This window comes from Tachypleus tridentatus, chromosome 9, assembly GCF_004210375.1.
Source record: "Tachypleus tridentatus isolate NWPU-2018 chromosome 9, ASM421037v1, whole genome shotgun sequence".
NCBI lineage: Eukaryota > Metazoa > Arthropoda > Merostomata > Xiphosura > Limulidae > Tachypleus > Tachypleus tridentatus.
The window spans coordinates 18,996,330-19,023,216 of record NC_134833.1 but is presented as its reverse complement, the minus strand read 5'-3'; the positions used below and the strand labels follow the sequence as shown (position 1 = coordinate 19,023,216).

The following is a 26,887-nucleotide window of genomic DNA, read 5'->3' as shown; positions in this document are numbered from 1 at the left end:
AAGAATTTAGAATTTGTAAGGCAGAAAAATCTCTTGTACACAAATACATTGGAAAACAAAAGAATATGGATCAATTTGGTGTACAAGGTTCGCCTAGAAAGAGACCTCAAAAAAGAACTGTCATAACTGTGGTAATCAAATCAAAATGTAGCATCTTTATCTTTACTAGGGGAGAATGAACAAACACAAATTTCAGTTACAAAATAGATTTACATGTCCCAAACAACAATATACAACTTAATTAAGAAGGATCTCACATTTATACAAGTGTTTCAATAGCATATACATTCAAACATAACATACCTCAATCATCTGAAAACTGTAAAAAGTATTACTTCACGTGAAACATCCTAGTCAAGTTACAAAATGATAGCACCTATGTATTTATTTGCAATCAGGCAATTAAAATGGGTGCTGAGAAACTATCATCTTTGGACACTAGATGAACTGTGGAAAGCATAAAGGGAGTAAGTAGTCTTGTGCGTTTTACATGACAGTCTTATAATGAAGCCATTTTTGCAATGAAAACTACACTACAGGACTATTGTCAAGATCTGTGACCATCAGATAGAGCATGACCAAACATGACAACATGGACTGTAATAATATAAAGAAATTCTTGTAATATAATGTTGTCATCTTATATATAACATTAGATTCCTCAGTTCAACTCTGAATTGTGTCATCTGATGTAACATAATATACATGATGTTGTCAGTAGTTGCAGGTATTTAAGTTATATATATATCTATATAGAGAGAGGGAGGTTATATTAATTCCTGAAATTATCTTTGGTCAGTAATGTAAAATGAAACACACAATCTTTTCTTCACTAGGGACAAAGTAGTGTTTCTCAGTGACAAAGCAAGGAATAAGAAATTGTAATTATTTTTGGAGGTGCTGCATAGAACATTAGAAAGTCCAAATTTTACTGTATCCAGATATTCAAACCATATGATAGTAACATATTTCAACTGGTTACACATCAAGAAACACTTTCATTACTTCTGAGGTTTCTTCAGATGATGTGGCCAGTTATAACTCAGTCCATTTCTGTGTGTAATTATTGTATCATGTGCTACATTCTTCTTGCAAGTTTCACCAAAATCAGATATGTCAAGTTTAATTCCTACCACTAAGGAACTCCTGATTGAAGAAAAGATCTTGTGTTAAATAGATTTATATATTGATCCAGAAGAGCTATTGGTAAAAAGTTGTGTGTTTTGTTGTTTTTTTTTCAGGTGAAAGTGATAAAATTTTCATACATGTGGACAATAAATAACTTTAGTTTTTGTAGAGAAGAAATGGGAGAGGTTCTAAAAAGTTCCACATTTTCTGCTGGAGCAAATGACAAACTTAGATGGTAAGTTTTTACATAATTATTATGACACTTTTCCTGCAATAAATGTGAACAAAATGAATTAAGTTGCACTTTTTCATATTTCTGAAGTTACTTTTGAAACATTGGGAACAATCATTCAAAACTGTGTTATTTCTAGTTTTATTTAATATTCTCAAATGTATATAATTGTAAAGGTAATTTCTCATTGCATACAAGAACTCACAGTCAGAAATCACTGGAAATACTTTGCTTTTTGTACCTTTTTTTCATTAAATATCTGGAACTTTCCAAATGCATGCTTAGTACATTGTATTTCATTAAAACCACATGTTTTATAATGTTAGAGTAAGAAAAAGTGTGGACAATTTCAAGACTGTGTAACATGTATATCAACAGATTTTTTAAAAATAAAATGTTGCTAAATACAGACAAGTACATAATTAAACTTTTGCTGTTTGACTTTTGATCACTGTAATTAATCACACATATTTTAAAATGCATACAAAGATAAAACATATATCCCCACACAAACATGTTTGTGTATATATACAGCTTTTGGTCCAGCATGGCCAAGCACGTTAAGGCGTGCAACTCATAATCCGAGGGTCGCGGGTTCGTATCCCCATCGCGCCAAACATGCTCGCCCTTTCAGCCGTGGGAGCGTTACAATGTGATGGTCAATCCCACTATTCGTTGGTAAAACAGTAGCCCAAGAGTTGGTGGTGGGTGGTGATGACTAGCTGCCTTCCCTCTAGTCTTACACTACAAAATTAGGGACAGCTAGCACAGATAGCCCTCGAGTAGCTTTGTGCAAAATTCAAAAACAAACAAACAAAACATACAGCTTTTAAAATTTTCAAAAAAGAAAGTAAACATAGGGATGGCTAATATCAATCCTCAAAAATGATGCAAGTAGTACATTGGATATGGCATTTGCATCAACTCTACATAATAGCACAAGCAAACAATATAATAGAATGTTAACATTCAAAAATAATAATCTCAATTGTGATTGAATAGTTGCATGCTGCTTCATGCCTGTGGTATTATGTAAAGATGATGCAAATGCCATCCCTTCTCTCTTGTTTGCATCATTTTCGAAGAAATATCTGCCATCCCTACATTTATTTCCTTTTTTAAAAAGTTTTTTTTCTTTACTTGTTTATTTTAATGCAGTGTTTTAACAAATATGGCAAGGTTGTATTTATAACAAGGTTTAAAGTAAAGTGAGGTTCCAACTGTAATATTTTTTTAATGTATTATTGGCTTCTAATTCCTCTTTCATCTGTATTTAAGATTTTTTAATGGAACACCAAATTTCTGTAAGAACTAACTGCAAAGTATAGTGATAACATCATTACACTAGGATCCTTATTTCTTGGTTATTACTAGTTGTTAATAATAATTATAAAAGAGGATACTCCATTTGAAACTGTTACATCTTTGTTTTGGTTTTGAGTTATCACATAACAAGAAAGCAGAACAAAATCTTCATACATTTCACTATGATATTTACAAACACTCTCAGGACTTGTAATTCAATTATTACACAGATATTGTTATAAAAGAAAATACTGTACAGTATTGTAAAGTTCTGATGGCCTATTGATGAGATATTTAAAATACTACATCAATAAACAATCCGAGCCACCCCTACATAGGCAGTGCTACTGCTTACCTGATATGCATATTTACTTCCAGGAATAGGAGTTTTTTAAATGTTTTATATCTAATGAAAATTTGTAAATTATAACTAATATTTACAATGTGTTGGATTACTTGTAGGTGCCTAAGAGTCAATCCCAAAGGTCTCGATGAAGAAAGTAAAGATTACCTATCACTCTACTTGTTACTAGTCTCATGCAATAAAAGTGAAGTCAGGGCAAAGTTCAAGTTTTCTATTCTTAATTCAAAACGAGAAGAAACAAAAGCAATGGGTGAGTATATGAACCTTTAGTGTTGTTTTAACTAACAGTGTCATTGGCTACTTGGAAAAGCTTTCTAATAAACTTTTGAACAATATTATTTTAATTCAACTGCAATCACATCACAAACTGTACATATTTATAGATTACTGTCTATACTGGTTTTGGTGACTTTGTCTATTAATAATGATCTAGATAAAAATTATTGAACAACAACACGGGCCAGCTCTCATCCAGATGTTGTCAATAATGACTATTTTTCCACAAAGTAATTTTCTTTTTGCTTTAAAGTTTGTGCGTTGCTTTTTTATTAAAATGTTTGCAGTATTCACTGCATAACTACTGGCTATACATTAATTTGTTTGTTCATTATTTTATCCTCTAAAATTATCTTTGCAATCCATTTTCCAGAGAGCCAACGTGCATACAGGTTTATTCAGGGTAAAGATTGGGGCTTCAAAAAATTTATACGTCGGGATTTTTTATTAGATGAAGCTAATGGTTTGTTGCCAGATGACAAACTTACTTTATATTGTGAGGTAAGTTGTGGATATATGCTTCTTCTAATTATAATTATTATCTTAAATTTCTGGAGTATTTAGAAAATTCAAGTAATAGAGGAAATAGAATTTTGTTAATGTTTAGTTTCAATTTCTGTGTATTTTATATATGTCTTTATAACATTTCCTATTTAAATTTAGAAAGCTTCACTTAAAAAAAGCACACAACCAATCACAATGATCTTTGAATTTAACCAACTTTTCATGCTGTACGCTTGGTTCAACCAGATGGTTGAGGCAATCTGTGGGTCTTCAGGCTGCATGCTTACTGCTTCAGCTGTGAGGACATTATAATGTCATAGTCATTCCCACTTCATTGGTAAATGAGTAGCCCAAGAGTTGGCAGTTGGTGGTAAAGATTAGCTGCTTTCCCACTAGTCTTACACTGCTATATTAGGAGCAGCTTGTGCAGATAGCTCGTGTAGTTTTATGCAAACTTCCAAAGAAACAAATCAACTAATTCATGGTGTAGTGTACAATTTTACAGTACAGGAAATGTACGTATTTGTGGTTTATGTCTTGTACATATCCACAGGATTGGGAGAACAGCATTATATTACTTATTTTCAGCAACGTGGGGACATTGTGAAATATGGAAACAGTTCTCAAACTAAACATCTTATCATAATTTTGGTAGTACTCTTAATTAATTTTTATATCCAAATCATAATAATTCATAATTATACTACAGTTCCAATTATATATGATTACAGTATTTACAGTAGAATTATATTTAACATTTTAACATATGTATACAGATGATACTGACATAGACCAAAATGGTCCCATTTACTATCAACAGTCACACTTAACCCCTCAGGCTTGGCATTGCCAGGTGGATAAAGTGCTGGACTCGTAATCTGAGAGTCAAGGGTTCAAATTCCAGTCGCACCAAACGTGCTCGCCCTTTCAGCCATGAGAGTTTTATAATGTGATGATCAATCCCACTATTCATTGGTAAAAGAGTAATTCAAGAGTTGGCAGTGGGTGGTGATGACTAGGTGCCTTCCCTCTAGTCTTACACTGCTAAATTTGGGACAGCTAGTGCAGATAGCCCTCATGTAACTTTGTGTGAAATTCAAAAACAAACAAACAAACTTGACCATTCATAGTGTTATTAACTTTGTTGCACCCACAGCAAAGACTGGCCAGATTGTAATTAGATGGTTGGATGGTTGCTTGGACAGTATTTACATCTAAAAATACTACTTTCATGCATTATTGTTTGTTGTTGAACCTGTATTATCTTGGTCAAAATATGATATTTGTTATTATTTATTTTGTCTGTTTGAAAAAAATTAAATATTCCTTTGATTTATTCTTACAGTTCAATGAATATGGAATACAAATATTTGTGTAGTATAGGCTTAAAGTAACTGTTTGTTTTGACACAGTTTGTAATTGTGTCATTAGTATAAACATTCCTAGTATGTTTATAAAAAAATTTATATATATAATTAACAAATTTCAATATATTTATAATTAGTTATGTTTTATGATATATTTCATAGTATTTTTTATATATTTGATAAATATGTCAAATCAGTATTATGATATTAAACATTTTTGCTGGCATTGCTGATAAGGTCTTTGAATGAAATATTTTCAAGTAATATATTTTTTACTTTGTATCATCATTACCTGTATTCAATATCTTCACATATTTTAGTTATACGGAAATGTCTTAAAATGTCCTAAAATTAAATTGTCAACACATTTGTACCTTTTTCTGCTTTTTCATATTTCACAAAACATGCAATGGATTAAAACCTAAGCCATTATGACTTCTCTAACATGTACTACAATTAGAAAAATAAATTACAATGTTAATGTTGTTTGAAGCAAAAATACGTGTTGGAAATGTGATAGTTTGTGTGAAGGTAAAAGTAAAGTATTTTGAAACTTGTGCAATCAAATTTCTGAATGTGTTTTTGTTTTAAAAAAGACTAAATGTTATTTAATAATAACAGGTGAGTGTGGTGGCTGACTCTATAAACATCTCAGGACAAAACAATGCTACACAATTTAAGGTTCCAGAGTGCCGATTATCGGATGACCTAGGATTATTATTTGAAAGTCAAAAGTTTAGTGATGTTATCCTAAGTGTAAATGGAAGAGAGTTTTATGGACACAAAGCTATATTAGGTGGTAAGTTTATGTTGTTTTTTTTATATTAATTTTAGTAGCAAGCAAAAACCAGTGTTAAAATAGTCATTTCTGTATCTCAGAACAGCTGGTACAGGTATTAACACTTTTATTGATAGGCAGAGAACAATGTTTCGACCTTCCTAGGTCATCTTCAGGTTAACAGAGAGTTTGCTACTGACAGAGATGAGAGCATAAACGGGTACAGAATTGTACTTCTAATTCCATATTTATGTAACCGCATCTGATGACATTTAAAAAAAACATAAAGCACTAAAATAAATTTTGTCTTTTTTGTTGTTGATAATCCGAATAGTCATAATTAACAATTTAGAGAACATTAAAGATGCCCCCACCAATAGCTCAGTTATAATTTTAAAGGCCTTACAATATTAATAAAGTTTGAATACTACAGTGGATAGAGCACAGATAGCTCATTGTGTGCATCTTTGTATGAAATAACAGACAAACTTAAAAATAGTAAGGTTTCACAAACACTAATTAAGAGACATTTTCAGTAAAGTTTTTACTTTGTATAATAACTTTGTTACAAGTACTCGGTCGCAATTCAAAGTAACTAAACTCAAATTTGACAGAAGGGTACAGACTTTAAAATCTTGAAGTAGCACAAACAATTTCATTTGAAGATACGTATTTCTTACTGTTTGTTTTTCACAGTAAATTTAACTTCCACTGATGTAAAATCAGACAAATTGAAGGAAAATATTGTAACAAAATAAGATACACTATCTTTTTAACCTTCTGTATGAAAGATCACTGTTATTAAGTCACTTCTTCAACCATTTTGATTTCTACTGTTTTTGTTTTCCAAACTAGTATTACTTCATTCAGAATCAGCGGTTCTCGAACTTTCTCACAGTGAGCCTCCTTAAGTTAATGAAAAACATGTCTCACCATAACTTACAATTTGAGAGATTACAACCATACTGCATGAATTTGAAATGTTACATTTTCTATGATGTGCCAATTGGCAAGTTAATTAAAAACTCTTTGTAATATTTTACTATCACATCACAATATCTTAAACAAAAAATATGTCTGTAGCTTTTTTACCATATTTAGGTTAGAAGGGAATTTAGTTTGTAATTTGAAATACTTCCAAAAAACAAAATTATTAAGCCTAATCTGAAATAAAAAGAGTATCTGAAGTAAATAGTAAAGTATACTTGCACATGGACTGGTTTTTAAAATCACAAACAATCAACCCACTACTAAATTAATAAACAAGATTAAAATTAGAAATACACTTTATTGTGTACTTCAGATACTCTGTTTTTATTTTAAATATTGTTAATCATAAGAACATTTTGACTAACTGGTGTAAAGACATCATAGTTTGTTTGAGGAAGTTTGATACCACAACAAGTGAAAAAAGCTCAGACAGCCATTGTATGAAACAACAAACAAACTTTATTGTCTACATTATAGACAGTAGCAACTAGAAACTAATGTTGTAGTATTGAAAAGTTTTCTTGATTTATCATGTAATTACAGTAGTTTGGATTGTAATTGGTTTGTAAGCAAAAGCTGGAACTTGGTGGAATTATTCTATCTCTAATTAACAATAACATTTCCCTCAGCACGATCTCTGGTCTTTGCTGCTATGTTTGAACATGAAATGGAAGAAAAAAAACAGGTGTGAAATATTCACTTTTCATATTTGTACTTGTGGTACTTATGGTGAGAAATCACTTCTCTTCCCCATCCTATACTTTCATATTTGTACTTGTGGTACTTATGGTGAGAAATCACTGCTCTTCCCCATCCTATACTTTCATATTTGTACTTGTGGTACTTATGGTGAGAGAATATCATATTTGTACTTGTGGTACTTATGGTGAGAAATCACTGCTCGTCCCATCCTATACTTTCATATTTGTCACTTGTGCTATTTATGGTGAGAAATCACTTCTCTTCCCCATCCTATACTTTCATATTTGTACTTGTGGTACTTATGGTGAGAAATCACTGCTCTTCCCCATCCTATACTTTCATATTTGTACTTGTGGTACTTATGGTGAGAAATCACTGCTCTTCCCCATCCTATACTTTCATATTTGTACTTGTGGTACTTATGGTGAGAAATCACTGCTCTTCCCCATCCTATACTTTCATATTTGTACTTGTGGTAGTTATGGTGAGAAATCACTGCTCTTCCCCATCCTATACTTTCATATTTGTACTTGTGGTACTTATGGTGAGAAATCACTGCTCTTCCCCATCCTATACTTTCATATTTGTCACTTGTGGTACTTATGGTGAGAAATCACTGCTCTTCCCCATCCTATACTTTCATTTCAAAATTACATGAATTTTTTTCGTTCACTTTCTTTGTTTTCTACAAAACCATTAAGTTTCGTTGCAAGTGTGTCACATCATACTTAAGAAAACTTCAATGTTTTAAAACAGTAACCTTATTGTGATCAGTATAAGTCTAAGTTTTCATGTTGTAACAGTTAACAAGACCTTCCAGAAGTGGAGTAATACTTTTATTTGGTTTTTAAAGAAAATCGCATAAAAAGTTACACTTGTGGCACCTTGTATATAGGCTTACGTTCTACTCTTATGGGCTGAATTTAATATACTGATAGTGGTGAATTGTTTGATACAAATGAAAGCTAGTTAATACATGCTTGGTTGTTCGATTTTGATCCCTTTACAATATTAAAATATATTTCATTATTGTTTAATTTATTTTTTAACTATTCATGAATAATATTATACCAACATACAAGTGACATAAGACACTTTGTCAGTCAGTGATAGTTTACTCAAACCTTCCAAAAATTAGAATGTTAATCTGCTGTAAGATATCTTTACTTTTACCATATCAAAATTTTCTATTTAATTTAATTTTTTCCACTAAACCTTCCCAAAATATGCTTTCAATCATTGAGTTCCTTTTAGAAAAGTTTTTATTCAATTAGACTTAAATTACTTGTTTAAATAACTTCTTATGTTTTGTAATATGTAACTAAAACACTAGTTTTACTGTAAGAAATATTTCAAACAGTGTTTTTTAGTGTCTATGTCATGGTTTATATTAGTCTTCCAATGTATATTTGAGAATATGTTACTTCTGTGAGATTGCCTAGAACAGTGGCTCTGAAAATTTCCTAACTTGTAACCCACCCAATTGCTCAGTTAGAAGTGGATGGGAGATACTGTTCTAATATATTTTTATAAAGTCTGATACTGTTTTGTTGGACAAACCAAATTGAATTATGTTATATTGCAATTATATATGTGATCTTGCGGTCACATCATAACAGACAGTATTTGGTGCTCTTTAAATAATTCTGAATTTAATTATTTGCATTTTACTTTCCATTTATTGAAAGACCAATACAAATTCTTGCAGTTTTCAATTTGTTATGACAATTGTATATTTTAGTACAAGAGCAAAAACCCATAATTTATTTGTCATACAAAGTAACTGGTTTAGTTATCAAACCATGGTTCAACACTGAATTAATTGTAGGGATGTTCAATCCATAGGCAGTACAAAGGATAAAATATTTACTCACCTAAGTAAAAAAAAGTACTCTGTTTTGTGTGTACTAAATACCACATTTATTCTTCAAATAATTATAAATGTTTGAATAACATATTTTCTTATTCCTAATACTCACTCATTAATTTCTTTTTAACACTTTTGTGTACTTAACTAAGTAGAAAAAAATGTTAAACAAGTTGTTATGTGTTGATAATAAATCATTATATATAGCACTGCTTCAAACCGTTCAATATGAAGAAATGTATCCCATGATTTCGCATTAATGCTTTTGATATAAAATATTGTAATATTGGGTTGAGGAATAATTCGTGAGCGTTTTTTCAAGTTAAAAAAATATATTCATAATTGAAAAGCTTTCGCAAAATATTTCAGGTCATTTGATAGATAATTTTTTGCTCTAATAGATGGTGTGTTTGATTTTCATATGTCTTTAATTTTTGCTTTCATTTTCAGCTCATTAAATGGAATGTCAAGTGGACAAAATCGAGCATTTTCGACACCATCTGCTTTTCGCATTTAATTTCTTGCAATTTTGTTTGAAACAATGCATACTATATACCTAGGTATTACATGAAATAAAGTATCATAATAAATGTTTTGGGTGTAATGTGTTCATGCATTGAAGTATTGTATAGTCTTGCATGTAATGCTTGAATGAAATTATTTAAAAACGCTCACGAATTATTCCTCAACCTAATAGGTTAGAATTCCAGAACATAATAAACAACATAAACAAAACTTTCTCTTGAAAGCTGTTTAAAAAAAGGGATTTCTGAAACTCCAATCAATTGGAGAACCCAATATTAGATATATAGAGTGATTCAATAGTTCTAAGTGTAGGTCATTCAAATTCATAAATTATCATAATTTTATACCTTACATAAAATCTCATGAGAAAACAACATTTTTGGCATAATATCAAACCAACACATTTCTCCTCAAAATGATAGTTTTAGAGATAGCATTTGATTCACTTTAATATCATGACATTATGTTGGATAACATATGGCCTCTAATGAGCCAAAACACCCCATCTCAACAGGTTTTTAGATATTGGCCCTTACTTCAGAATCATAAGTTTTGACATGCCTAGTATATACCTCATCTGTAGGAAAAGAAAATCTTCTCATAAAACTTATTTTTATAAAGAAGAAATGATTTAACTTTGAACATTACCACTAACATGATGCTAACTTAACATAAATGTTTTGAATATATTTTTGGATGCAAAATAAGGAATTTTTGTAACAACAAATATTGTTTATTGCATTTCTTACTAAATTCATTAAAGTGAAATAGATGTACAACTCAAAATAACTTGTACTTTACGCTTATATTCATACTGATTGAAAATTGAAACATGTAAACAATATTTGAAAGTAAGAATTTTCAAAAAAAAATATTTTTAGTACACTTTCACAATTTTGATTGATGCCATGTTTAAACATTAGTTTATTTTCTTGAGAAATTCCTTAAGAGTTTTTACACTTAATTTACTTATCATATGTTTAATAAGATGATTATATGAAATCATTTTAGCTATAAAGTAACATCTGTTTGAACGTTTTGATTTTTTACAGTATTGTTTCTGGAAAAAAAAATCAATAATTGTAAAACAGGAATAAAATTCCCGAATTTTCTATAATTTTTTAATCTATGGTTTTGAGCGTTAAAACTTGTTTTTAACACAAACATCATACAGTATTTCACATCAAAACGTCTTAGTAAGATAAGTTGAGAAGTTAAAGTGTGGGGAACAAAAGCTAAGAGAACTATGGGAACAATGAAAGACAAAACAAAACAGTATTTGAGTTTAAGAGGTGAATTTGGAATACTTCAGACGTTTTCATGTATGAAGCTTTATCCTGTTTTTCACACATTCTTTAATGCATGAAATGATTTTCATCTTGTTCTTTCATTTCATTTTTCTTGACCCCCATTGACCTTATATTAGTATCAAACCATTCCATTGTCTTCCCTATAATTCAGTGAGATAATACTTGATTACTGACATTGATGTTAACTCTTAGTCATTCAATCTTCTCCTGGAAGGATGGTATGTCTAATTTATAGGCTAAGACCTTCTTTTTTCAAATGTTTTTTTTATTATTATTTAAGAAAATGAGGCGTAAAGTAACAGATAAATTGGATTTGTTTTGTGTGTGTGAGTAATACATTTGATTGGTATGCTTTTCTTCTCCAGAATCGAGTATACATAACAGATATGGATCATGAGGTGCTTCGAGAAATGCTGAGGTTTATTTATACAGGGAAGTCTCCAAGTTTGGAAAAAATGGCTGACGACCTTCTAGCTGCAGCTGATAAGGTAAATAGAAGTTTTTGAATATCTTATTTTCAAAGGTATAGGTGCTACAATAAACTTTAAAAGTATATTATTGATATTTATTATAGACATCAAATATACCATTTGTTTTTAAACTTTGCATTTTTCCTGTTGCAACTGGAAAATATCATTGACAGTGCTTACACAACTGTTTTGATGTACTCTGAGGAAGGAGTTGTAAAAATATATTATTCTAGAGAACTAATGTAAACCTAGTATAAAATTCCAATCCTAATTTGTTTATTTTTAAGACAAATATTGTTAATTATATTAAGTGCCACAGCTTCATTGTTGTATAAGAAGGCCATGCTTAAAGAATTGAAAATTTCATAATGCTGTTACTTTATGTACTAGAGGATAGTTAAAAAAAATTTTTGATATTTTTGGTTCTTCACAGTATGCCATAGAACGACTTAAAGTCATGTGTGAAGAGGCCTTATCAACCAATCTATCTGTGGAGACTGCAGCTGATGTCCTCATACTTGCAGACATGCATAGTGCTGACCAGCTAAAAGCACATTCTATTGATTTCATAAACACGTAGGTCATTTTAACTCTGATGATAAACCATTTCAGTTTTATCATCATCAGAACTTTGACATTGTTTTAGGTATTAAATATAACAATTACAGTTCATTAAAAAAGTCAAGCTTTATATGTAGTTTGGATAGATAATGAAACTTAAGTAACTTTGGAATTGAAATACAAAATTTATAAAATTAATTTATCTGATGAGACAGAGTGAATTATGGACTATTTGAAGTACCAAATGATCTGGACAAGAGAGTCAGTAGGCAATGACATTTCAGGTAACTTTTGTAACACATTTTCAGAGTTATGAAAGTTACCCAAAACGTCCTTGTTTGCTGAACTCTCATCCAGAATGTTCAGTGCTTCCAAATATGTTGGAGTCTATAATGTACCATCTCTCATCTTAAGTAAATTCTGCTTAGGAGCATAAACAGTTAGTGGCAAAATTAAGTGAAACTTTGTGTCCAATTTGTATATTCAAGTAAATCTTGTTTGGTGCATTCTGTAAGTTTACAAAAAGAACACAACCCACACTTGGTCATTCTTCTGTATACTTTTCCGCTTTGGTTCAAAACTGTTATTGTTAGTTATTTATTAAATTCATTAATGTGCTTAAAAACACTGTCTGATAATTAGTAATAATTAGTACTAATTACATTGCAAGTTAGCACTGTTTAGTTTACGTGAACCAGTGTGGGAAAACACGTGTGATGAGTCATTTCAACATCTTTAAAAAGTCCTATTTATCATAGTACAGTGGAATTTTATGTATTACTAGAAATCCTATAACAAATTGTTTGCTTTAGTCAAGAATGTTTATTGTAAATTTTTTGTTTGAACATGATGAGATTTGTGAGGTTCATACAACAAAGAACTGGATGGAGGTCTTTATTACATGAAAGTACAAATTGTTTCCATTTTAAAGAAAGGTATTATCAGTTAGGGAGAAAAAATAGCAAGTTGAAGATTATAATTTGTTTTTTAACATTGTTTTCTCTTTGTAAAATATTGAGTTTTCATCCCATCATTGTTTTAAAGTTTCTAAAACTCTATCAGAATAAGAAAACATTAAGTCTTTTTTGTTAGTATTAACCAAGTAATAATTTTTCAAGAGTGAATTTACATTTTATGAGCTTGAGTTAAAACCCTTGCTGCAAAGAGTATTATAGATCTTGTGTAATATATTGCTATATCAAAAGTTATTCACGTCTCATAACACTTAGAAGCATTATTGAACTGTGTTTAAGTGAACTGGTTCTAATTCTTACTCTCATAGCCATGCAACAGATGTCATGGAAACTGCTGGATTCAAGAGTATGGTTCACAGACAACCACATTTAATAGCAGAGGCCTTCCGTGCTCTTGCAACACAACAAGTCCCACCAATAGGACCTCCAAGAAAAAGAATAAAACAGTCATAAGATACCATATACCTCTTGAATATTTGTTAATTGGAACATCGTGTGTTGTTATCAATTGCACAGTATGACTTAAATAAATTATTTACAAAATTACACCGAAAGTCACCATCTCAAACGTTAACATTGTGTCTTCATGTGAAGACAATAGTCACTGGACATGATCCATTTACTAAAGCTTTATGGATGTAACTTTTGTATGTTAGAAGTATGGTTTATTTCAGATCTCCAAACTGTACGATCATTCCAGAAGTATGACAAAACTATTTTAATACTTGTTCATGTAAAAAATACCTGACATTGATCTATCTCATGATTAATGTGTGCAATATGCGATTTAATAGGTAACAACTTCCTGTCTGGCTTCAAGTGTATTAAAGCCTGAGATTCTAGATACTGAGTAATCAATCAGTTAAAAGAGGACAAGATATTATTGTTGCGAGTATAGTCTCTTATGACAGCCTTTTATTTAGGCAACGTGTTGTATTTTGATTTGTGTTTTTGTGATATTTTTGAATGCGTAGTTTTAAACTTGTTAGCTGCTTTCCACTAGTAGCTACCAGTACAAGCTTAGAATGTAAAATGAAATTTAAGATAAAGGAACTTTAGCAAGAAATGTCCTGTTTCTTTATCTTGTTATTAATTTTAAGTTACAAGCACAGAAAAGAAATACGTACAATTTTTGTGTTTTATGTCACTGTTTTTTTGATATTCAACAATGCCTGTCAGGGTGAAAAATCTTCTTGGTTATTATCTAATTGGAATATTTTAAAAATCTTTGTCATTAAAGACTGTGAAGCTCTGGATTTAGTCCTAAAATTTAAATTGTTGTAAAAGGAAATTAATATCAAACTTCAAAGTCCAGGAAATGTTCTTAGAAATTGTGTATGTGTAAGGCTTATTTGTTTAAACAAATCAATGTTATGAACTCAAATTTAAAGTGAACTACTAAACTAGATGAAAATATTTTTTCTTTTTTCATTCTACAGACATTAGACTTTATAAAAAAAAAAATGTGTGTACTAATATAAAACACGTACATGAAATTAATACCTTGTAAGTGACAAAATTACCTCTGTGAGTGTAATGTAAAATGAATTAAGAACAGTAACTTTCTGACACTATATTAACAGTAAGATTTCATCAAATCGAAGAAGTGTATAAGTTAACATGTGTGTTTTAATGGATGTTTTCTGTATGAATTCATTGTATTTGAACATTTTTAGTCATTTACAATATACATACATAAATTATTACTGTAAAAAAATGAATTTGTTAAATAGACCATTGATATCCTTTGTGTTTTTTACTATTACAATGAATTCATTTGTAAAATTTTTCGATCTATAGGAACAATGTAAAAACCAGGTTCTGCAGGATAAGAAATGAAAATCAGAACCATATAATAACAAAAAACAGAAGAATAACCTCTAATTTTGAACTGATAAATGGCTTGTTGTATTGTCAAAGTAGCAATTTTTGTCAGATATTTGAAAACATCCTATTATCAGTAGGAATTGTCCATATTCTTTAATTTCAACCAGTATATAGTCTTTGTGCAGATGCCGAAAACTGTATTTTTAGTTAATATATCTCTGATGAGGGCTCTTACAGCTCATGAAGGTTAGATTTATTTCTTAAATGTTTAAATACACAGTACTTTGTAGTACTGCTTTATAGTTAAAACTATAGTTATTTTTTTTTACAATTCCAATAAAATGTTTGATTCTTAAATCTTTTTACAAGTGGAACAACAAACTATACTCTCAAGTGTTAAAACTTTAATTGAAATGAAGTTCAGAACAACTTAAGACGACCTAAGAAGGTTGAAACGTTGTTCTGTACTTTAATTAAAGTTTTAACACCCATACCAGCTGTCTCGAGAGTATAATTTCACTTCAAATGGACTTCTCAAATAATGTAAGAACTTGCGTGGATTTTCATATACCATATTCTGTATCTCGACTTGTAAGAAATAGTGCCTCAGATTGTTTTCTGTGAAATTTATTTGCCAGTATCTGAAGATATTATTCCAGTGTAAAAAAAAGTTTTTTTTGTAAATTTAAAAGAAAAATTGAGTGTCCTCATTATCCTATAATTTTAATGTCTTCTTACAATTAATCATCGACTCTCAAAGCTTTAAAATAATCGTCTCACCATCAAGTGCCCACCTATTTTCAGAAATTTCATGTTGTTTATATTAAACATGGTACAAAAAATCATCCGTTGTTTGTTGTTACATGTAATTATCATGGATGCAGTTTTTTAAAGTAATATGGGTAATAGTTCAAACTTGTAAATAAGAATAAAAGTCATGTGATATCATAATAAAAGGATTTTCTTTTGCTAATTTTGAAAGCTGTGTGTGTGTGTGTGTGTGTGTGTGTGTGTACATTACTTGTACTGAAAAGTTGATTTTGTTTTGTTTAGTTCTTTTTATTACTATTATTATTGTGATGCTGTAAAATAAATTTCATCTTTCAACTCTGTAAAAATAAAGAAACCAAGGACATTCATTGAGCCAAGAAAGAGAAGTATTGTGAGCCTAGTCTCTGAGAGAAAACTAGTTTCTATAAAATAATCACAGTAGCCCACTTGGGGAACACAAATACACAAGGTTAAACTTAAACCTGGTTTGATCAAATTACCTAAAATAAAATCTTCATTATTGGAAATAGAAAAGGTTCTTGTCTCACATGTATAATTCTTAACATTCACAGTTTCTATTAAGGAATATGCAGCTCACCTGTCAAAACATTGACATGTAAAGCATAAACAATTCATGTGTATTGGCTGAAAAAGATTTTTCAAAAATGCTTAGATTAACAAGATGTACTGCAGTGGTAAGCATATGTGTTTGTTTTTAAGTATCAATAAATACATGCATTTCACAATCAGTATAAAATCAAACAAAATAAATAGCTGTTGAGTATATCTTAACACTTTAGTATGTCCTGTTAAGTTTATTTGCACAGGTTTGGGTTAATATGCATCATGCACTGAAGATAAGCTGTCATTTTGAAATTAATGTTTGTGTGTCTGTGATTCAAAATAGATATTCTTTAATTGCATGGTTAATAAGCATATTATCCACCAATTTAGAAAACATCAAGGCCATTAGAAATAGATCTAACTTGTGCCCAAGGTTTAAATTTTTTTAGGGTGGCTTAATTGTATGGCAGCTTTGGGAAATTTTCAGAAGCCAATCGTTGCTTTGAAGAGAACATGACTGATAAATATTTAGGATTCCTTTAGAGATGATATCATGATGAGCTATCATCAAGCGTGAATCAGGTTGACATCAAGATGCCTAGCTGATTTTTAGATCAATTTGTAAACAGTTGAAGCTACCTCTGAGCATGTACCACATTGACATCACGGTACTGCTGGTTGATTTTTTTCCTTTCAAACTGTAAGTAGTTAGAGCTATGAAGTAGGGTGGCATCATGGGACTGATGGCTGATCTTTCACAGAAATCTGTAAAGTGTTCCCACTTTATCATCAAGTGTGAACCAAGTTAACATCATGGTACTGATGGCCGATCTTTCACAGAAATCTGTAAAGTGTTCCCACGTTATCATCATGGTACTGATGGCTGATCTTTCACAGAAATCTGTAAAGTGTTCCCACGTTATCATCATGGTACTGATGGCTGATCTTTCACAGAAATCTGTAAAGTGTTCCCACATTATCATCAAGTGTGAACCAAGTTAACATGATGGCTGATCTTTCACAGAAATCTGTAAAGTGTTCCCACGTTATCATCAAGTGTGAACCAAGTTAACATGATGGCTGATCTTTCACAGAAATCTGTAAAGTGTTCCCACGTTATCATCAAGTGTGAACCAAGTTAACATCATGGTACTGATGGCTGATATTTCACAGAAATCTGTAAAGTGTTCCCACGTTATCATCAAGTGTGAACCAAGTTAACATCATGGTACTGATGGCTGATCTTTCACAGAAATCTGTAGAGTGTTCCCACTTTATCATCAAGTGTGAACCAAGTTAACATCGTGGTACTGATGGCTGATCTTTCACAGAAATCTGTAAAGTGTTCCCACTTTATCATCAAGTGTGAACCAAGTTAACATCATGGTACTGATGGCTGATCTTTCACAGAAATCTGTAAAGTGTTCCCACGTTATCATCAAGTGTGAACCAAGTTAACATCATGGTACTGATGGCTGATCTTTCACAGATATCTGTAAAGTGTTCCCACGTTATCATCAAGTGTGAACCAAGTTAACATCATGGTACTGATGGCTGATCTTTCATATCAGTCGCTATAGCATCCAAGTTATAATCAAACATGAAACAAGTTAACATCATTATATTCCTTGGTAACGTATCCATCTGAAAGTGTAGAGATTCTGAAAATAAGAGTGAAAAATAAATTAACCGAACAAAAAAAATACCAATATTTCAAAGATGTTGCACATGGGCCCAACAATTCGATAATCTCACAGGTAGGGTTGCTGATGATAGGCTATATATTTATGTATATGTTACATAAATCATAAATGTCATTCACTTAAGGAGGACAAGAGAACTACAGCTTACGCTTAAAATGAATCGTGGAATTATCACCTACTCTTAATGTTACGAAGGAATCATTGTGGCAGCATCTAGCAATTCCGAAAAGGATCACAAAATTTTCTCCTGATTTTAAGGTAGGTGGGTATAAAAAATACTAAACTGTCTAATCTACTGGCTTTATCCAAAGCTGGATACTTCTACAAATGAAAAATTCATATTAATGGTAGATTCTATCTCACAGGAGAAAAACGTACAGGTATATAGTGTTCAACAAGTAATGTCGGAGAAAACAGAAGTACGTCTCGAATGTTATGCTGTAATTTGTTGCTATATTTTGAGGACTCATTTTTTAACCAGTATTAAAACCGTCACTTAACACTTTTCACGGCAACACATTTGTGTTACCACTCCTAATTATCCAGAATTATAAAAAAATCACTTAGTATTATTTACTACTTTCTTCTGGTTTAAGGTATTTCTTTCACACCCTATTTTACTGAAAGTTTCAAACTGTATTATAAAACTTACCTTTATTTTGATGTCCAACCCTAGCACTTCTCAACTAGCGAGCTGCCAAAATACTGAGCTAAGGATTAGGTGACAAATTTTGAAATCGTTACAAAATACCCAACGTATAATGTAAACCACATAATACGTTGCGAAATGTCAAATATAAATTAATGGCAATTCTAAGAAATTGCCGCGAAGTTTATTGCTCAATTGTTGATGTATTTTCTTTACTGAAAACGGTACGCCGGAAGATGTGTAGAAGTTTATTTAGCATGAAAGCACCAGGATTAGAAACTGCGCACCGCAGCACGCATCACGTGACACCAGTTGTCACACGCATGAACCACGCACAAAAACCGTAAAACAACATTGTCTGCCGTGTGAATCATATTTCTATACTTTTCTGATTTAGGCCACGGGAAATTTCTTAGGGTTAAGGTGGGCCGTGTTCAGGCCTGTCAAGTGTCACGCTCTGATATATAAATCTCACGCGTTGGACGTGACGTATGTCAAAATTATTTATCATTAATTACGAAATCGAGTTGATTTCTTTCGTACGCCATAGTTTTCCTAAATTTACTTATTTCCGTAAACCTAAGGCCATTTTCGCTGGTCAATTATCAATACGCAACCAGTCGGTGTTTGGGTAATAAAAGTTCATACCCTGGAGCAGGGGTTCCCAACCTTTTGGCACTCGCGACCCCTTACCTAAAAGTTTGAAACCCATGTGACCCCCTACTTAGGGCTTACTATCAGCAGCTTAATTTTTATTTTATTTTCTGTGAAGGAGAGGGAAAGAAACATCTAAAAAAATATTTTAAAATTCTGTAATTATTTATTAGAAAATTAAATCACATTATTCCAACCTGAATTCACAAAGAGAACATATATTTCTTAAAATAATATTAACATAGGTTTGAACAGCTATCCAACCCAGCTAGTGAGATGCCTGATGTTGCATTTCAGCAGCAAGCTTTGAAATTCGTGGCCGAGCGTTTGTTAGAGCTAGTCTCATGTCATCTCCAACATCTAATCTGTTCCTATTCTTTGTTTTTATATTGACAAGAGTGGAAAATCCTGCCTCACACAAGTAGGTAGAAGCAAATGGAACAAGGACACGTAAAGCTATCATACTGACTTTGGAGTATGACTGATACATAGCACACCAGAACTGAGTCACGGATTTCACCTTGAAGAGATCACGAGCTGAAGAGTCGTTCCTTAGATCCAGAAATTCATCTTGGATATCATCTGGGATGCTGGATACATCAAGTTCAGTACAAAATAGGTTCCTTACCAGGGCCTCCTGTTCTTGTGATAGCTCAGGGAAGTAACGCTGGACTTCCTTTTCTAGAGACTGAAGATGTTCGGTAATCTCATCCTTGAGGAACTGATACAGTTGGATCTGAGACTCATCCGTCACTCCACAAAGTTTTTCAAACATAGCGATGTTTCCAAGATTGGTTTTCTGACGCCAGTTCTGCAGTTTGGAAACAAAGGCCCGAAGACTATCTTGAAAAAGGAGAACATGTGTTTCCCTTCCTTGAAGCTTCAAATTGAGCTTGTTCAGCTGGTCAAACATGTCGGCTAGGTACGCAACCCTTTTATTCCATGCTTCATCTTCGAAGTGAGCTACAAGATCTTTCCTTTCTTGAGTCTCCAGGAATAGCTTTATTTCATCTTTCATTTCAAAGACACGATTAATAACATTTCCTTTCGACAACCAACGTACTGCTGTGTAGAAGAGAAAGACTTTGTGGTCAGCATTCATGTCTTTGCATAGTTCTTTGAATAGGCGAGTGTTGAGTGCTTGAGTCTTCACATAATTTACAATTTTGATTACAGATTCAAGCACTTCCTGCAGAGAGGCAGGGAGAGTCTTACTGGCGAGAGCATATCGGTGAATCATGCAGTGGATGCCCTTTGCTTGAGGTGCTAGCTTCTTCACTCTCGACTGGAATCCTGATTTCGATCCCAGCATAGCCGGTGCCCCATCCGTACAAACCCCACACACGTTTTCCCATTGAAGATATTCGTCTTGAAAAAAAAAGTTGAAACTTTTTCCATGACATCATCAGCTTTTGTTGTGGTTTCAAGTGCACTGCAGAATAAGAATTCGTCTTTGATGTCACCTGAATTAATGTATCTCACGAAGACAAGCAACTGAAAACATGAACTTACATCTGTTGACTCGTCGAGCTGAAAGGAGAACAAAGGGGAACCCTTGATTTCAGTCAAAACCTGTTCTTTCACATCCATAGGCATTTTAGAAATGAGCCTCTGTATAGTATTATTTGACAGGGATACTTGCTGCATCTTTTTTTTGCACTGGCTTCTCCAAGAATAAGATTTACTGCTTTCTTCATGCAGGGTTTAAGAAGTGTTTCTCCAATCGTGTGAGGCTTTTTTTTGTTTAGCAATTTCGAATGCAATCTCATATGAAGATTCCACTACGGCTGCACTATGTTGCTGAAACGACCCACTTCTATCGATTCTTTGGCTTTTAAGACACCGTTCATGCCGTTTGAAGAAATCCAAACTTTTCTTTGCGTGTTCTGGATGTTTCAAAACACACTGTGGTTTCTCGATGCCGTCGTTGGCGAGCACAGTGGTGAAGCCAATGTTGAGGTAGCATTCTGAGTATCTGCGCCGTTTAGCCATGGACACAACTCACCTTTACTGCTTACTTATCTCCTTGTTAAAATAAAATAAAAATGTTGAATAATGAACGCTTTGGCAATTGTAGATCTTACACTGACTACTTGTGGGGGGTGCAGGTAGAGTAATGATGGGGTAAGTATTGGGAGGGAAGGGAGCATGGCCAGTCGCGCGATTCGTCATCCACCAATCAGCAACGGACATGTGACTCACGTGTCGACAGCGAGCACACACACACTTAATCACAGCTAAACAGACACACAAGCATACGTGCATGCGCGTGCACTCACATGCTACTCACTAGTACACACATACATACAGTTGCAGACACATACACATTCACACAGGCACGCATACATACACCCATAATATCACCTAATGACATTGAACTAACGTAGCACACGTTTTGCTTTGCACCGAAACAAAAAAAATGTAAGAGCATGAACATGTAATTAATGTTATCCCAAGCTACTTCTAACAAGGCTACGCGACTCCCTTGCCAAGGCTTCACGACTCCCCTGCCAAGGCTTTGCGACCCCCTTGGGGTCGCGACCCACCGGTTGGGAACCCCTGCCCAGGAGGGCAGGTTCTCTATAACCTCTTCCTCCTCCCCGTACTTATGTTCTTGACAAATTTTATGACTGTGGTACTGAATATTATTAATAATATTTTATTATTATTATTTATTTATTTTATTTTTTTGTTATTATTATTTATTTATTTTATTTTTTTGTTATTATTATTAATACTTATTTTTATTTTTTTATTATTTCAAGTTTATATATATATTTTTTTATTATTTCAAGTTTATATATATATTTTTTATTTTTTTATTTATTTTTGTATTTAAAATATAAGTTGACTGGGGAGAGATATTTAGGACTAGCTTCATCATGTATGAGGTACCTGTCTAGTTCGCATAGTAATTCGTTTTTCATCCAATTCTTATTAAAGTACATAATTGTACTATGTAGGAGTCTATCTGGTATGGTTGGTATGTTCGAGTATTTGTGAATGAACTGAGATGATATTGTTCTTGGAACTCTGTATGCAGTTGTGAGGAGTGTGTTTTGGATTGTTTGTAGTTTGGTTTTAATTATTTTATTGCTTGCAGTTATCCATGCTGAAGCTGCATAATCTATTACAGGTCTAATATATGTTTTATAGATTTTTTAATATGTTATCTGTAGATGCTCCACTGTTTTTACCAGTTAGACTCCTAGCATAGTTAGTTCTTCGCCAGACTTTATTTTTAATTTCGTTCACATGATTGATCCAAGTTAGTTTTGAATCATAGGTCAGACCTAAAAATTTTGCCGATGGGGCAATCTGGAGTAGAGTGCCATTCATATATAGTTCTGGCTGTTGTTTTTTGTGTTTTGTCAATTTCGTAAAGACTACGAGTTGTGTTTTCGCTGTGTTTATTTTTATTCTATATTTTTGACAGTATTCACTTATTCTATTTAGTTGCGGTTGTATGTTAGTGGATGCTGTCGTGGGTGTTGCGGCACTTTTCCAGACTGCCACATCATGAAGAGAATCCATGATTTGGATCCTTCAGTGGCATATTGTTTACATACATGATGAAGAGTATAGGGCTAACCACCCCTCCCTGAGGGACACCAGCTTCTGGAGTAAAGTATTCAGAAAAAGTTCCTTCAACATTTACTCTACATTTTCTATTTTCCAAAAAGTTAGATAACCAGCGAATAATTCCTCGCGGTAGTTCCATTTCATTCATTCGGAACCTTAGACCATCGTGCCATACAGTGTCGAATGCTTTCTCGATATCAAGGAAGCAAGCGACAGTACATTTTTTTTATTGAAGTTATCTATTATGGTTTCGGTTAATCTGATTAGGTGGTCTGTCGTTTGTCTAAATTTCCTGAATCCATTTTGTTGTTTTGGTAATTTTGATGTTATCTCCAAGAATGTGGAGAGTCTATTACTGATTATTCTTTCAAGAATTTTGCCTACACAGCTGGTCAGGCTGATTGGTCGGTAGCTATTAGGTTTATTCGCTGGTTTTCCTTCCTTATGGAACATTAATATATTTGCAAGCTTCCAAGAAACTGGGATGTATCCTGAGGATAGAGATAAGTTAAAAAGTGAATTTAGGTGGTCAAACAATTTCGGAGTGCCCTTTTTCAGAAGGATAGCTTGTATTTCGTCTTCACCTGGTGCTTTGTTTTTTGTGTTTTTTATTGCTTCGAGTAATTCTTGAAGGGATATTTCATTTGTTAGTAATGTGCTTGCATAATCTGTATCGGAACTTGTATTTGTATCAGTTATGTTTATTGGAAAAATTGGTTCAAATTGATGTTTATTGTTTAATATATGATTAGTGACTTTATTGTAGAAATATGTATCCATATCTGGATCAGTGTGAGTTTTAAAATATTTTGAAGTTGATCTTTGAAAGCTTCGGCTATTTCTTTACTTGTGTGTGCTATAGTATTATTATGTTCAAGTGGAAGATATTTCTTTGTGTTTGTGTTTTCATTTGTGAGTCTTTTAAGATGTAACCATTCTTTTTCGGGTCAGTTTTATCATTTAGTTTAGTGCAGTAATTGTCCCATTTATTTTGTTTTTGTTGTTTTATTTGTGTTCTGATGTGACCAATGACAGTCTAGTTTTCATGTTCAAATTTCAATATGTCTGAGTGAAGTAGAAACTTTGTTGCCATCTGCTAAAAAGTTAAAGTAATGGGTACTGCAAAGTATAAAAGCAAATTGGGATGTTAAGAAATTCTACAGAGGTTTGTTAAGAATTCCGTAATGAAATTCTCTGAAAATATTGTTTGGTTTGTTTTGAATTTCGCGCAAAGCCACAAGAGGGCTATCTGCGCTAGCCGTCCCTAATTTAGCTCTGTAAGACTAGAAGGAAGGCAGCTAGTCATCACCGCCAACTCTTGGGCTACTCTTTTACCAACGAATCGAGTGTAACCATATAACGCCCCTACGGCTGAAAGGGCAAGAACGTTTGGTGTAACGGGGATTCAAAACCGCGACTCTCGGATTACGAGTCGAGTGCCTTAACCACCTGACCCTTGCTGGGCCTGAAAATATTGTATAAAAAGTCTTAAATTGCTCAGAATACCCGATTTTGCTTATTAATCTTTCAAAATTACTTCCGATTCTCCCCTATACCACACATGCGCTTATAGCTTAATTTCTCGCGTCTACTTGTCAACACAGAAATCAGCGTGTGTTGTCAAAAAGATTGAAAAATGTTGCCCTACCCAATGCACACTTTAGGATGGTGAATACAATCCCAGAACATAATCTGAGAAGAAAATTTTACCATTTATAATCAATGGAATAATTAACGCTGATACAGCGATTGGTAGAAGCAAATTTCAAAGTTTATATTCATTCGTCTGATGGTTACTATGGTTTCTAAACAGTAAACGTTATTTAATCCCGATGTTGACTTTTGTCTTGTAAATTTAAACTTACCCATGTTACCTCCTAAGCAGTGCAGTGTTTAGTTTTTGTTATTAGCATTTCATATACAAACGAGTGTCATGCTATTAGATTTAGGCCCGGCGTAGCAAGGTGGGTTAAGGCGTTCGACTCGTAATCTGAGGGTCGAGGGTTCGAATCCCCCTCACATCAAACATGTTTACCCTTTCAGCCGTGGGGACGTTATAATGTGACGGTCATTTCCACTATTCGTTGGTAAAAGAGTAGCCCAAAAGTTGACAGTGGGCAGCGATGACTAGCTGCCTTCCCTCTAGTCCTACACTGCTAAATTAGGGACGGCTAGCGCAGATAACCCTCGTGTAGCTTTGCGCGAAATTAAAGAAAAACAAAAGCTATTAGATTTAACTCAAGATACAGTAATACTTATATGAATTTTAAAATAATAATAACTCAAAAAATCCAGTTGTCTCAGATTTTCATCAATAGAATAAAAAATGTAAATGTTTCAGCCACGTCTCGTGTTTAAGTTTACGCAGAATTAAAATTCAAAATGACGATATCTTATACAAGAGCAACGAGCATTGTTTTGTTTTTTGTTTGTTTTTTGAATTTCGCACAAAGCTACTCGAGGGCTATCTGTGCTAGCTGTCCCTAATTTTGCAGTGTAAGACTAGAGGGAAGGCAGCTAGTCATCACCACCCACCGCCAACACTTGGGCTACTCTTTTACCAACGGATAGTGGGATTGACCGTCACATTATAACGCCCCCACGGCTGAAAGAGCGAGCATGTTTGGCGCGACGGGGATGCGAACCCGCGACCCTCAGATTACGAGTCGCACGCCTTAACGCGCTTGGCCATGCCGGGCCACTACAACGAGCAATAAGTTGTTTTCATTCAGCAAATATAAGAAATTGACTTTTTTATTTTAATAATAACAAATTGTACTTTACCAAATCCACTGCATATGTTTTTCTATCAATTTGAAACATCATGATACACTACTAGCGTCGTTATTCAAAAACTGTATCAGCGATTTTGATATGAGCTTTGTGCCTGACAAGATTCGTTCTCTTCTGGTAAGTGCAGGTAGAATAAATAATTGGATTTGCCTAAACATTCCAAGGATTTCTAACGAAACCTTACAGCAGACAGTAAAGTAATACTTCGCCTACGTACTGAAGTAAAAGCACTGATGTTTAAGAACTAGGGAATTACTGAGTGTTTACAGTGGATAAAATAAGTTAGGGACCAACAACTTATTTTGATACGTTTTACAGTTAGCAAAATTATAACTCGAAAACTTGATAGACGCAAAAAAAAATGATTGTTTTCTTGAAAGACACAATGTCTTTGGGTCAGTCTGTAAATATGTACTTATTGGAGACACGAGCTGGCCTGTACACAAAATGCTTGAAAGGGGGTTCTAATTTGTGATATCAAAAGCCTTCATATATTGTGCAAACTATAATCAGTATACAAAGTATGGTTGTGCTACAGAGTTGAGAGGCTTGCGACTAATTCGAGTCTAAAGAAGCAAAACTTCATTAAAATGAAATAGACGCTGAATAAAACATTGAACAACATAAGCAGCAACGTCATAACTATATGAACATAATTTTTACACCATAAAAACAGGGGCTTCTACTGAACCCCCCTTCCTACATGCGTGTATAACTTCCCTCCCCACCACCACTCCCTTTTCCAACGTCTAAAGTGAAAATAGAACTAGACGCCTCCTAGTTTAGAAATTTATTTACACTAACACTCTGAATTAAAGATATATCCAACATTTTGCTCCGGCGTGGCTAGGGGGTCAAGGCACTCTACTCGTAATCCGAGAGCGGCGGGTTTGAATCCATTTCAGCCGTGGAGGCGTTATAATGTGACGCTCAATCCCACTATTCGTTTGTAAAAGAGTAGTTCAGGAGTTGGCGGTGGGTGATGATGACT

At 33.0% G+C, this 26,887-nt stretch overlaps 1 protein-coding gene and 1 long non-coding RNA gene across 15 annotated transcripts in view; one reads left to right on the top strand and one right to left on the bottom strand.

Annotated features, from left to right (window-relative positions):
* The window catches only part of LOC143224805 (protein roadkill-like), an 87,407-nt gene extending 71,254 nt beyond the window's left edge, over nt 1–16,153 (top strand). For 8 of the 14 annotated variants that reach the window (XM_076453119.1, XM_076453121.1, XM_076453120.1 and 5 more), the window contains 8 exons: nt 1,242–1,363; nt 3,128–3,279; nt 3,679–3,806; nt 5,798–5,975; nt 7,574–7,629; nt 11,714–11,836; nt 12,252–12,394; nt 13,662–16,153. In XM_076453119.1, coding sequence (XP_076309234.1) covers nt 1,242–1,363; nt 3,128–3,279; nt 3,679–3,806; nt 5,798–5,975; nt 7,574–7,629; nt 11,714–11,836; nt 12,252–12,394; nt 13,662–13,806 — 1,047 coding nt within the window. In that variant the 3' untranslated portion in view covers nt 13,807–16,153. The remainder of the gene's footprint in view (nt 1–1,241; nt 1,364–3,127; nt 3,280–3,678; nt 3,807–5,797; nt 5,976–7,573; nt 7,630–11,713; nt 11,837–12,251; nt 12,395–13,661) is intronic. The other 6 variants (XM_076453127.1, XM_076453128.1, XM_076453126.1 and 3 more) reach the window with 1 other exon arrangement.
* On the bottom strand, nt 12,366–19,304 carry LOC143224808 (uncharacterized). Its single transcript, XR_013013454.1, has 2 exons — nt 18,871–19,304; nt 12,366–18,176 (listed from the first exon to the last, which is right to left on the bottom strand). It is a non-coding gene; the product is annotated as an uncharacterized LOC143224808 (long non-coding RNA).
* Between the last annotated feature and the right edge of the window lie 7,583 nt (nt 19,305–26,887).